The sequence below is a fragment of the Mizuhopecten yessoensis genome, unplaced genomic scaffold (assembly GCF_002113885.1).
Source record: "Mizuhopecten yessoensis strain PY_sf001 unplaced genomic scaffold, ASM211388v2 scaffold5989, whole genome shotgun sequence".
NCBI classification, from domain to species: domain Eukaryota; kingdom Metazoa; phylum Mollusca; class Bivalvia; order Pectinida; family Pectinidae; genus Mizuhopecten; species Mizuhopecten yessoensis.
In genome coordinates, this window is record NW_018406324.1 from 501,597 (window position 1) to 516,578 (window position 14,982).

The window sequence follows — 14,982 nt, forward strand, 5'->3', positions numbered from 1 at the left end:
GTAAACATTTTCAACTTCTCAAGAACTAGTAGATGGAATTTATTCAAACTTGGTCAGAATCATCCTTGTTAGATGAGGCTACAAAATTGTAAAATTGGGATTCCTACCCGAACCCCTGGGGCCAGGGCGGGGCCCCAAAGGGAAAATTAACCAATATTTCAAAAATCTTCTTCTCCTGACTCAGAGGTACTACTGTCATTTTCTCTGCATGAAAGAAAGATCATCAGGGGCTTTATTTAAATTGTAAATTTTAGGACCCCCGAGCTATACATTCTCCCTTGGGGAGGGGGTAACATTTACTCCAGTTTATATAGGGAAATAACACTTTTGGGTATATTTTGACAATTTTCTGTAGGAAATTATTTTTACTTGGTGAGAATTATCCTTGGAGAAAGATGGTTTTAAATTGTAAAATTGGGATTCTTACTAAAACCCCTGGGGCCAAGGCGGGGCCCCAAAGGGAAAATTAAGCAATATTTCAAAAATCCTTATTCTCCAGACTCAGAGGTACTACAGTCAATTTCAGTGCATGGATAGGAAGATCATCAGGAGTTTTATATTAATTGTCAATTTCAGGCCCCCGAGCCATCCGTTCCCTCTGAGGGTGGGGGTAAATTTTACTATTGTTTATAAACTTAAAACATCTATTCCCAGTCGGAAAGATCGTAGAGAGGAAGTTGTCCTCGCTCGGCTCCGCACTGGGCACACATATCCTACTCATTCGTACCTTTTAAAACGAGAAGATATACCTTCATGCCACGCATGTGACACTCCATTTACAGTGGAGCATTTTTTAATAGAATGTTCCGATTTTAAACACATTCGTGATAACTACTTCCGAGTCCCGGATATGAAAACACTTTTCAGTTCCGTGGATTCGAAGGCATTATTTAACTATTTGAAAGACATCGGTCTATTTTATAGACTCTGATGTCTTTTAACCCACCTTATCATTTTTGACGTTATATATATATCGCATATTCCATATCATCTATTCGTTATCTCTTTTATTATTTTAACCCCCTTTTATTATTTTTTATTATCTACACATACAATGCGAATACTTTTAAAATGAACCATTTTATCTGATTTTATCTTCGCTATTCACATGTTTGTTAAAAAAGTAAAATAAATAAATAAATCACCATGGCCCTAAATGACCACAGCCGTCGATAGGCCTTTAAACATAAACAAACAAACAAACATACTATAGTTTATATAGGGAAACAACACTTTTGGGTATAATTTATCCATTTTCAGCAGAAAATTACTCAAACTTAGTCAGAATCATCTTTGGTTATGAGGGCTAGGGGGGCCCCAAAAGGAAAATTTACCAATATTTTAAAAGTATTGTATTTCACTTAGTTTACATGCTGATTTCCACATCACATCTAAACAATAAAATAAAGCTACCAGTACCTATGATATAACTCAGGTGACGTCTAAGGCCCTTGGGCCTCTTGTTTCTATTTCATTTAAACAATTATTAATAAAACAAACAAATTCATAAGATGGCAGCTTATGAGGGGAGAGTGGATAAAATTTGATGAAAGGGCACGTGAGAACGGTCTCAGTAACGGCTTCAGAAATCACTAGTGGATCTGGTAATATTAACAAGATTCCATTGTACAGGTCCACACCTTGTGATAGGACTGCCGTAAAACAACTGACCAACATATTTATACTCAGGTGCTGCTTATGACATCATACATCAGAAAAAAGTTAGTTTTGGATAATCCCCATTCATTTTAAGATTCTAAAGTCAATTTATCTTCGAGATGGAACACTTTACTTACAGGTGAATGTAGATAACTGGAAGTATTACAGGGATAACTAATAGGGCGGTACAAAAACATACTGAAGATATAACTAAAAATATGGCTCTCCAGTAATACCATTTATAATAATTTAGTCGATTTTGAGTTGATGTTATGAAAAGTCAGCAAGCTTTTCTGGGTATGTTTTACGTGAGCTGATGCTTTAATTGGTCCTGGAAATGATTGTTTTTGTTTGACTTTGATTTGATGTGAGTGTGATCATTGCACACAACACGTGACAAACCATCAGATTAATACTGCTCTTTACATTTCAAACAAACGTTTAACAAATTGTCTCCCTCCTTCACCCCATTGCGACATCACTGATGAGTGACCGTTTTGATGCTGTTGATGTTGATTGCGAGACTTTGTTGGTTCCAGAGTTTTTCCTGCACAAGTCCTCGCCATGTCAGGTGCTAATTTTATTCCAATTCATTAAATATTGCTTCATATTTTATGAAAATGAGATGCGAAACATATTTAAATGTAAAATATCCAGAACTTATCAAAAAATTCTTTTAGAAGGCAATTTTTATGAACAATTTTGTTTTGACATATTACTGGTAAACAGCTGTCAGGAGACTGTCAGAGTATCTGGATTTCCCTGGAAATAACCAGTTAATGTAGAAATTATTCCAGTACCCAGTTTCCATGGTAACTGCCCTGGTGAGGACTGTGCTGTTATGGACTGTTTTGGGAACCAGAGTTCCGGACTTCCACTTACAAACAGGGGTTGATTGTTGTATTTTTTGCCTCATTAACATCCAGGGCGTACAACCCTCGATTGTTTAGGTTAGCCAACAGGCTGGACGACGACGAACCTGTGAAACCAGAGGACAAGGAACAGCAACGACAGGCAATCGTCACTGCCAACCGCAACAAGGTCAAAGAGTTTCAAAAGGTCAGTACTGACTAGATCACACAAACTACAGGAATCTTCTTAAAGCTTGTTTGTGGGGTTTTGGTATGCTGCATGTTCTGTAGTGATATTGATGAGTTGGTTAATTTAACATGACTCTTAAGTTGACATTTTTTTCAAGCCAAGATTTTAATTGTAAGTTAGCAAAAAAGGTGATGTGGAAATGTCAGGGTTTTTTTTATTATTCTTTTTCCTTCAAAGACACGCAATAGGTGGAGTTGCAAAAAGAGGGAAAGTTTATCAAGGTACAGCCATATTGTATTACAATTCAGATCTTGGCTTCTGTTGTGTTGTTACCATATTTAGGGATTCCTCAAGGCAAAAATGGACTATTTTTTGACAACTGTTTAAAATTGAATTGGCTAAAAAGTTTTCATATTCTTTGAAGAATCCTTAACTGGATGAAACAAACTAAGTTTATGTAGCACTTTCTGTAGAAATTTTAAAATCTGTATTTACCATGTAACACTTTAAAAAAAAAAAGTTTTAATCATGCGCTAGAACATCACTATTCAGGCAGTATTCTTCGTAACAAATTCCCATGAACTGTGAACACCATGTTTCATTTAAATTGGAAATCTAGATATTTGCCTGGGAGCCAGTACCTTGATTAATGTGGGTCAACTTTACCCTTTGCTTTTCAAATTCTATCTTATGCTATAGTCCCAGAAGGTGCTACTTTGAGTGAATTTAATGTTATCCTGACTTGCAGGAAGTGTTTAGTTTTGTGATCTGACTGAAGGAATTGCAAAATGCATGCTTTACTGAACTTTCTTTTATCATAAACTTCTTAATTACAGCAAACATTTCTACTGATCATAAGTTACCTTGTTACAGCAAACATTTCTACTGATCATAAGTTACCTTGTTACAGCACACATTTCTACTTATCATAAGGTACCTTGTTACAGCAAACATTTCTACGTACCATAAGGTACCTTGTTACAGCAAACATTTCTACTTATCATAAGTTACCTTGTTACAGCAAACATTTCTACTTATCATAAGGTACCTTGTTACAGCAAACATTTCTACTTATTATAAGTTACCTTGTTACAGCAAACATTTCTACTTATCACAAGTTACTTTGTTACAGCAAACATTTCTACTTATCATAAGTTACATTGCTACAGCAAACATTTCTGCTTATCATAAGTTACCTTGTTACAGCAAACAGTTATACTTATCATAAGTTACCTTGTTACAGCAAACAGTTCTACTTATCACAAGTTACCTTGATACAGCAAACATTTCTGCTTATCATAAGTTACCTTGTTACAGCAAACAGTTATACTTATCATAAGTTACCTTGTTACAGCAAACAGTTATACTTATCATAAGTTACCTTGTTACAGCAAACACTTCTTCTTATCATAAGTTACTTTGTTACAGCAAAAATGTCTACTTATCATAGGTTACCTTGTTACAGCAAACCATTCTACTTATCACAAGTTACTTTGTTACAGCAAAAATGTCTACTTATCATAAGTTACCTTGTTACAGCAAACAGTTCTACTTATCACAAGTTACCTTGTTACAGCAAAAATATAAGGATTGACCTTCATTTTGACGTCGCATCAGGTAGTACGAACGCAGTTGGCAACGAACATATATTCTATGGTAAAAATCATAATTTTCGCTGCTCCGATTTTTGCCGATTTTTAGTATGTTGTTAATACACGGTTTCTGAATGAGTTCCAATTAAAACATATTCTGTTGCAATTAGTTTGATGTTAAATAGTAAAATTTCTCAAAAAATAAAATCGTCTGCTCGCGCCAGATGACGTCCGAAACCGGAAACAGTCCACACTAGAATGATCCGCATAAGAAAATAGTCAGTTATAAACATATTAATACAAAGTAACGGACAATTATTGTGAGAATAACAACACCATTACCGGTGTAAATGTGCATATGGAAAAGCCAATGACGGTAGGATTGTTTAAAAAAAATCTACGTAGTTTTAAGGTTCTTTGTTTTCCTCCGCGCAAAACTTCTATTTGTTGACGTTTGTCACAGGCGATACAATCTTGAGGCCACATGCGGTGGCCTCTCTGTTTTATCCACGTGCGCGCAATCAGAAAATCAGAAAATACAGTGTGATAATCTATAATTAGCAGAAGGTTCAATGTTCTATAAGATTATATTTCTGTCTTATTACTAAAGAAGATATTAAACTACATTGAACATACAGTTACAGTATATTGTCATTTACAAACCTTGACATGATTACAACGAAAGTAGACAATCACAGAGACGTATATCTATATTACGTAATATATACGTATCTGATTATCATAAAACAATACGTTATTGATCACACTTTGTGTACTAGTTTATGCAGCAGCGAGTCTGTACATTGTTGACCACAAAGTTGAATTTTTGTAATTATGTTTAATCAGTATCCTAATTTTTTCCCCCTTAATTTAATTATTTTTATATTTGTTTACAGAATTTGAATTTGATGTAGATCTACATGAATCTTTGATTGATAATAATAAAATTATTTGTTTACTTGTTTTAACCACATGTCTTAGTTTAGATAAACCTGTACTTATAGTAGATTGAGTACACTGTAGATGTTTGCGGTTCGTTACTTCCTCTTTTACCATATATACCAAGTAGTGATGTTAATTTAACATTTTTGAAATACCTTTTGTACTTATCCTTTCATGATTTTAACAGTTCATTCTTTTAGACTCTTATCTGGAAAAATAAATTGTAGATACAATGTAACTATAAGTGAACTACCATTTTTTTTCGTTCTTTTTATATTCAAGTGACTTTTAACTTTAAACGATTACTGCATACAGTGATTGTAAGAAAATTTCATCCAGAAAATTGATTTAAGTTATCATCTTTTGTTGACTTTCATATTTGCATGACATTTGTTTTTTTAAATACAGAATTTTAGAAATGGAAAATTATTATCAAATATCACAGGAAATGGATGCAATCTTGTCAGTATTGAGAAATATTGGGTGAATTAACAAATTTTCATCTGAATTATGTAAATATTGTTAGTTGATGCTGATAGTAAGTAACTGTGTTGTTGTATCCTTACTAGGTTGTCTCCCCTGTCCAACTCTTCTCCTTCTCGTGTGGGTGTGTATTTCCTCTGTAAACAGTGCGACACGCTGGTAACATGGTCTGTCCTAATCTGACTGGAAACTCTAACTTAACTACAATAATAATCTAAAGTTCAAACTGACCTGATGTAATCCTAAATTTTAAGGGATCCCTGAAATGTCCCTAGAGTGATTGTCCTGAATTGGTTTAAATTTTAAGGTTTGTCTTATACGAGATCCCAATGACCTCATAAAAAATCAGTAGAGACCTTTCTCTTATGTAGATATCCATTTTGATGATCAGTAAGTTGGTTTCATTTTTGGAATCAGTAATACATGTCTAATAAGTACCAGTAGATTTCTATTTTTGGAATTAGTAGTAGATTTCTACTTTTGAAATCAGTACGTGGATTTCTATTTTTGGAATCAGTAAGTGGATTTCTATTTTCGGAATCAGTACGCGGTTTTCTATTTTTGGAATCATTAAGTAGTTTACTTCATTTGGAATCAGAAACTAGATTTCTATTTCTGGAATCAGTAACTGGGTTTTCTATTTTTGGAATCATCAAGTTAGTTTACGTTTGGGATCAGAAATAGATTTCTATTTCTGGAATCAGTAAGTGGCTTTTCTTTCTTTGGAATCAGTAAATGGATTTCTATTTGTTTAGGGATTAGTGTTGAAATTAATGAAGAAATGATAAAGATAAAATGGCTATCATTGGATCATTATATTCAAACATTAGACAATTTTGATCTAGGTGTGAATTATCTGTGAACATAATCATTAATCACATACTTCATCTGCTTCTAATGTATATCGGTATAAAAGATTGATTGACATGCTCATAAATATCTGTATGATAGATTGACAGCTACACAATATCTCCTTAATGTTGATGTATATTGCATTATATTTTCGAAGATAATTCAGGGTTAGAGAAATTGGTAAGGGCATGCATGGAAGATCTAGTAATATACCATGAGCCTCGCTTTGGTTACATATGCTATACTTACGGGTTGGTGTGTTGGGCACCAATGCTGTCACGGTGTGAGATTGACAAGCACTAAACTTTGTTGGTTTTGTGACAGGACTAAACAGACTGGCTGTTGTGAGTAACAACTAATATGTTTGCCAAAGTGTGCAGGGACTGAGTAACTCACATTTTAATCAATCCCTCCAATCCAGCATACCTCATCAACCATTGTCTCATGAATATTCATTGGTCAAATGTCTCATGCATATGTTCATGATCATTTTGTCAAGCATTACCATTGGTCTATACACAGTCATGACTCATGCATATTCATTACGCCAATTGAAAGATTATGAATAATTCCATTATTAATGAGTGAAGCCTATTCATCATAGCCCTACCCTACCCATATAATTACCCATATATCATACTTGTTGTGCAGTAACCTTTCATTCATGGATATATTGATTTGTTTCAGGTGTCTCTCAAAACATTTTCTTCTCCATGATCATTCATTGTATCATTTCTTTCAGCACAATGTATGATGTCATCTCATATCACCATGGTGATGGAAGACGAATGTATTGTTTATGGTACATGTATAACATGCTCAGCGTTATTCACAGGTTACCATGGTGATGGGAGACTAGCTGTGTTTACATGTACATAGGTTACCATGGTGATGGGGAGACCAGCTGTGTTTTAAAATCGAAAGTTACCATGGTGATGGGAAGACTAGGTGTTTCTTAAACAAATGTGTTATTGTGAAAGGGAGACTCATCTGTGTTTTACATGTGCAGGTTTCCATGGTGATGGAGAGACTAATTAGCTGTGCTTTACAATCCAATGTTACCATGGCGATAGGGAGTTTGGGACTAGCTCAATTTTTATGTACACAGGTTAATAACCATAGGTATTTGGATACTAGATGTGTTTTACATGTACACATGCAGGTTACCATGGTGACAGGGAGACTAGCTATGTTTTACGTACAAGGGTTACCTTGGTGATAGGGATACTAGCTGTGTTTATCTGCACCCAGGTTAATTACCATGGTGACGGGGAGATAAGCTGTGTTTTATATTCAAATGTTACCATGGTGATAGGGTGATTTTTTTACACTGTAACCATGGTGATAAGAAGGCTATCTGTGTTTTATAGACACAGGTTCCATATGCAAGATAATCCATTAGCGTACTCTTTTTCTTCCAATTTGAAACCAAAACTTTCAAACATTTTCATGGTGATATTTTTTGGGCAGAATCACGAAGTTCAGTCTCTAATATACAGCACTAATTCAACATAGATGTCATCAGTAAATAGTGTTGACACCAATTCATTTGTAAACAAATGCTTCACTATTAATGTCACAAATAAATTCCTGCGAATATGATCACCTTTATGTGAGATCCCTTAAGTCAGGAACATCAGAGAGAGAGATTGGCTACAACACAGCATCATATTACTGGATCTCATCTTCCGTCATGTCTCATCATTCATAAACATTATCAGACATTGATCATCTGTCTGTACAGCGCCCGCGGTGGTGTGATGTGTAAGATCCGTGTCATTTGTCCCGATATATATGGCAGTAAATACATAATCAATTCTAATATGATCATTATCCACAGTAATTAATTAATATTTATTTATATCAAATCAAATTAACTAAAGTTTCTGTTTAATTATAAATTATAACGAAAACTAAACAGGTAATTTTACAAGTAATAACGGTGACAGTATAATTTAAGTGTTTGCTACACATGTTAAAATAATATAATAGTAATTTTTATTGGTATTGTCTGTTAATCTTTTCTTGATATGTGAATAAATAAGATTCATCCGATTCAGTTTTTGAAATATGCAATACCAGATGGTCTATTTTCCAATAATGGAGCATGCATATGTATTAGTTGGATATGATTTTGCACGAGTTGAAAGTAAACTTTTGGGTAAGAGAACAGTATAAATAGCAGGAAAGAACGACTGTGTGTACATGAAGATGGCAGAGTGAAACAACTCATATTGGTAAATACTAGACGGAAGCCATTTGTTTGTCATCATGTTTGTTTTTGTTACAGAAACTGAATGAGAATATGAAGAAGAAGGAACAATTAAGGAAACAGAAGAAAGATGGCAAGTGACAGAGCATCAGATGACGGGGGCGTAACACAGCGTCAGATCACACAGCGTCAGATGACGGGGCGTTTCTCATCGCCAGATGACGGGGCGGTACACAGCGTCAGATGCCAGTCTTTCCATTTGGTCATCAGTTGATTAAGATCTCTAGTACCGGTATACAGAAATACGGATTTAATTTCTTCAGAATGCATAGATCATACCACTACATACTGCTGTGAAAACCAGAAACAAATGTCAGAAATTTGATCTAAATCTGTAAAACATGTAAAAGTTCTCTTACACCATAGTTTAGGTCAAAATATAGCTGTAACAAATGGATTGTATTCGTATAGAAATTCATATAACACAACCAGTAAATTATTATGTGTAAACGTTAACATTTATATACAATCCATAATTACTAGCCTAAAGAAAATGTTTGGAAATATCTGCAAACAATGTCAGAAATTATTGTAGCTATACGACTGATCATATGTAAGGGGACTACGTATACTACAGTAAGAACCTCTCGTCTTAGATCAGGGAAGGAGACAGAGATCAGTTCCCTGAAAAACATTTAGAGAGACTGCTTTTTCTGGGGAATACAGAAATGAACTTAAAAAGGAAATTACCTTTGTATATGTATACTAACTACATGTAGAGAAAGAGATGTTTACTTAAGATTATTCACTTCTGTTATAGTAAGAGGTATTTCCAGATATTTACTGAGAAAATACCTGACTTCCTGTATAACAATACTTATATAATGTATTGTACTAGGATAATCACCTGACAATATGAATATGTGAAGGTTTATTTCATTATATATTGATGTTAGAGTAGCATTGTAAAGTTAGTAAATTAATTTATTTAACTCAAGACTTAACTTCATTTTAGTTCCTACATTTTATTAGACAATTAGTTGTCGAACAGGATTATAGATATTGTCAAAATTGTTTGTCCTCATTTTGAAATGAAATTTTATAAAAAAAAAAATGCTTGGTACAATAGTCACTAATAAATAGGTCAGTAAATCCCACTTAATATCACTTGTTATTTATGAGATAAACAGCAATAGTTTGAAGAAAATGTGTCATTAAGAGAAATGTGGCATAAAACTATGTGATATTAAGTGGGATATAATGTTCACAATTTGGGGACAAGAAAAGTGTTGCTGTAAACTGCGATTCGTACACTTTACCAATGCCCGGGAAACATAAATGCACAGCATCAAATGAGAGATGAATACCTTGGCAAGGCAAATAACTCTAGCCCAGGAAAACTTATTTATTGCTTCACCTTGTATATATATGGATGCATACCCCAAGTTGAAGAGAGAAAAAAACGGTTCTGACATTGAACTTTTTCATGGTCTTCTAGTAGATTTAGTGTGGACACTATGTTCCAGAAAGAAACTGTTAAAGTTTGACCTCATGAAATGAAAGCACGATGTGCCGATTTGTGTACAGATTTAACTTAAGAAGTACATGTATTCTTTATTACATGTGCTCAAGGAAAAGGTCAGTGCACTATTTGATGATTGCACTAATGAAATGAATGTAGCAACATGAGTGCCCTAATATAAATACAAAACATGCTGTGATATTTGAAAAATACTGAATTTGTGTTTTCGAAGTTGTTTGTTGAAAAAATATTTTACTTTTGATTACCATGTGCCTCAAACCATGCTTCAAAATAATAACTACTATATATATATATATATATTTCATGTGAAATAATAAATTGTAATTCAAGAAATTTGTTTCTAGTGTCTTTTCTCTCAATCTAATTATATATGTTGAGTCTCATTTGCAATAGACATACATATTAAACTGGTTAAATTTACATACCAGGCCCCAGTTGTTCAAAAGTTGTTTAACTTTAACCAATGGTTAGTGAAAAATTCAAACTATTATTTGACTATTGCCAGTAATGGCATTTGGAAAAATAACAACCATTGCAATTATATCACTGTAGAATGACCTGTCAACTATTTTTCTTGTTTTTATGATTTTATTAACAAAAGCATACCCATTTGAGTTCAATTATAAATCCATTAACATTATATTAAACAGAATAACAAAAAAAAGTACAATTGTAGTACAGGTCGGTATAAAGTAATCATAAAAACAAAACTTGAGACAACCAAAAATGTCGCAGAAAATGTTGCATGCTCATGTGGACATACCCATATGTTCAAGTCATAACCATATTTATATATTATAGTATTAAACCCAAGGGTTACTCTCGGTATTAAAAGTCATAACCATATATATATTATTATAGTGTCAAACCCCAGTGTTACTCCCAGTAACTTTAACAACCTTCAAGATGACATCCCGCTGATTTCAATATTCTAATACATTATTGACATGCAGTTCTAGTTGTGATGCATTATAGAAGGAAACTTAAGGGGTTTTTTTCGATATGAAATGCTCTCATTTTTTTCATATTGAGTACATTATCATGAAAATGTCCACATGCAAATATTTGTTTATAGATTACAGATATATGATAAGTACATAGAATTCAGATCCATTGCCAGCTCATAAATTTCAGTACCGTGATCAGTTTAAATGATCACAACGATGATCAGTTTAAATGATCACAACGAGAACCTTTCCACATCACAATCCGATTAAAGAATCACAATGTGTACATTTCTACATACAAGAATCTCCACTTACACAGTATAATTCTATACAGACAGTACAATATTACAAAGCAATCTCAATGTGTTTTGGCGGTTGGTAAGACCACAGGTTATGGTTTAGGTCGTACAGGACAGGGCCCACTTGTATAAAACATCTCAAAGTTAAGGAAAATCTCAAGTAATGTATTGTCTATGGGAAATCTTAGACTTGAGCAAATCTCAAGAGTTGAGATGTTTTATACAAGTGGGCCCAGGTCTACTTTCAAATCAAAGAGTCCCAGGTTTTACCTTGCCTCAACATTTTTTCAATGTATACTGTGTACCAGGAAATTGAAGGTTAATTTTGGCCTTCTTTACATACTGTAATGAGGGCGATTTTACAGTGAACATTAGTAAACAACATGGTAAATACAGACTTTATCAAATTTGAAGGACAAATTTTATACTTGGCAAAAATGGATTTCACTGGTGAAGGGCAGACATTTGATTGGGCTAAAATTTCTGGTATACAGTATCCACTATCATAACTTTTACATTTCCATTATTTGAATGAACAATAGGAACAGCATGAAAGGTGATAAGCATCTAAAAGCAGCTCAAAACTAGACCAGGAAGCCAAAGGCTAATAGGCCCCTCCCCCAAAACATTGACAAAATAGTCGACTGATTGTACAGTTATATCAAGTGTTGACAACATAGCGAGTCTCATATACTTCAATATCCCATGAAAAAAAATAGGTTGATAAACAAATATATGTACAAAACTTCAAAGTTGGATCATTTTCAATTTACATAGAAGCATACATAATCTGTATTGTGAACTTAACACAACTCGAGAAGAGCAGCATGCATAGCATTGGAACACATACAACTGGTTTGTATATAAAAGTTAGACTTAAAAATAAAGTGTAAAAAGTTATACAGCTACGGCAGAATACAATAATCTGTCAGCTTAATGTTAAATTGAGATCGCAAATAAGTACAACATGCATCTATTTCACAGGGAGCACCTTATTCATCGTTAAATCTAGAAAAAATACATATATCGTAAAAAAAGGACAAATGAACATCAGGATACAGAAATTAATTGACAGGGATAAGTCAAGTCCCCCTACTGTAACATCAGAACACAGAAATCAAGTGACGGGGATAAGTTAAGTTCCACTGTACAATATATTCTCGACACAAAATGATTTGCGCTACACCCTTCAATAGGGTACGCTGAACTATAGATCTGAGGAAAACAGTACCAAAATATTTTATCATATTTTTAATTTTTCAGTATAGATATTTCTGTGGTAATCCAGAAGAAAAGTAATCAAAGCATGAGCATATACTTAGTATATATATGATGTATGATGTAAAATGATTTAACAGAAGTTTTAGAGTGATTTTCTTACTAGATGACTCTGGTCCAACAGACATGAAAATAAACTAGGGCATACAAAACTTGTTGTTTGTGACTATATTCAAATCAATTAACAGCACCAAATGGATATAAAAAAAAGAAACAGTGAATCTATTTTTAGACAACCGATCTTAAAATCAAGCCGCAACCTCATCAGCAAGTCTAACAGTCAGCGTGTAAGTGTTTTACAGTGTTGTTGAATTATAAGACTTAGCATTCTCAAAATTTGTTATAAAAATATCCAAAATAATTAGGCAGAAAATCAATGAACATTTTTGATAAAATATACTTAATAGCATAATGCCCCATTTAGTTACACTGCAAAATCACATCATCATCTTGGTAGAGTTAACAAAATCCTTGCAGAATCTGGACTCTCCCTGACTTAAACTAGGTGGATGATAATAACTTATTGAAATATCAATCAGATGGTATAGAGAACAAGATCCTACTTGGTAGGAAATTTTATGTAGTCGGCTTTGGTGAGTTTCAGAAAATATGATGAATTTCTTGTTAATGATATGATCGACCACGGTTTGTTTTATTAGACTGGAAAAACAGCAGAAACTTTTACACTTTTAACAATGTGAATATGTAATCATTACGTGTGACACATTTCAGAGTGAGTTGGGACTTCTCGCCGTGAGATTTTGTCTCAAGCCACGAAACTTGGCAACCCTGGTAATATCATTTTTTTCTTATGTGGCATGACTACGTCAATAAACTTCCTCAGACAAGTCTGGCCAAAACAACTGCCCTCAATCCTATGCAACAACTGTATAGCAAAAATGTATGCGACAGCTTTACTGCATAGCAGCCAAAATATATGATAAAACTTCAACTCGACAAACAAACCTTTCGCCTTCTTTTCCTTGTGACAATATTTCTAGGTACTGATATGAATATATAGATATGTATAAGATGCTTCATGTGAAAATGAAAACAAATTAATGGTTATTTTTTATGATAATTGAATAAGGTACATGAATGCATCACAACCTGACAATTGACATAACTATAAAAATATTTAATGTGACCACTATCACAGGGCCTTGACACACGGTAGTAGCAACAGCTAGATATATATCTATACTATTGATACGACCAATATGTTTATGTATGGTCATCAAGGCCCTGTGCTTAACATGCTCTTATTCCAATAAGAGCAAAGATTTAGAGACTTACCGATCTGTAAACATACCCCAAGCTATACGATAATCCTCATACATTGTATATACACATGCAACATTGGATTTATGTGATCCCACAAAATTACTGCCTGAAGTAATTAATTAACCCTGCAATAGATAAGTAGTGGTAATTAAAATGTAAATGTAAATAGCCCAAAAATCTATAAAGAGAAAAATGTAAACACATATATACATTATAGTAAATTCTCCCACACCTGACAGATTTATCTCCCGTTTTGCCGGTGCTAGATTTATCTGTCTCCGCCCTAGGGTTGAGACGGGGGGATTCCCCTATTCATAACAATGGCATGACGTCACTTCAACAATACAATGACGTCACGTCAACAATCCATCAACAAATTGCCTGTATGTGTTTTGGGTCCATGTTTACCTTTATTTCGCATTAAAATACTGTTAGATATGGCAGAAAAATAACCAATCGCTACTGGTTGTGTAAGATAAAGAAATCTCAACCCTCGGACTAAGATTTTTTGTCCAGAACTCGGCAAGCCTCGTTCTGGACAAAAAATCTTAGTCCTCGGGTTGTGATTTCTCTATCTTACACAACCAGTAGCGATAGATTCTATTAATATTTGATCATCAAACAGAACATCAATGATCATCCCAGTATACAGGAACATTGCTAGTGTGGATGCTTAAGATATAACTAAGGGTAAAAATAATGTATCCTTTTAAGTCTATAAATTCAGTTTTCTTGAGAAAAAGTGGATTTCAAATAATACTACTTGTCTGGTTGTTCTTTACTACAACACTATACAGGCCTAAAATAACTTCACTTAACAATGTAAGAAACCTGATGTCAATAAAACATA

General features: G+C 33.7%; 1 protein-coding gene across 5 annotated transcripts in view; it reads left to right on the forward strand.

Moving 5' to 3' along the window:
- The window catches only part of LOC110451403 (centrosomal protein of 295 kDa-like), a 50,434-nt gene extending 36,051 nt beyond the window's left edge, over nt 1-14,383 (forward strand). For 3 of the 5 annotated variants that reach the window (XM_021499392.1, XM_021499393.1, XM_021499394.1), the window contains exons 23-24: nt 2,586-2,718; nt 8,860-14,383. In XM_021499392.1, coding sequence (XP_021355067.1) covers nt 2,586-2,718; nt 8,860-8,922 — 196 coding nt within the window. In that variant the 3' untranslated portion in view covers nt 8,923-14,383. The remainder of the gene's footprint in view (nt 1-2,585; nt 2,719-8,859) is intronic. The other 2 variants (XM_021499395.1, XM_021499396.1) reach the window with 2 other exon arrangements.
- The last annotated feature ends 599 nt before the right edge of the window (nt 14,384-14,982 follow it).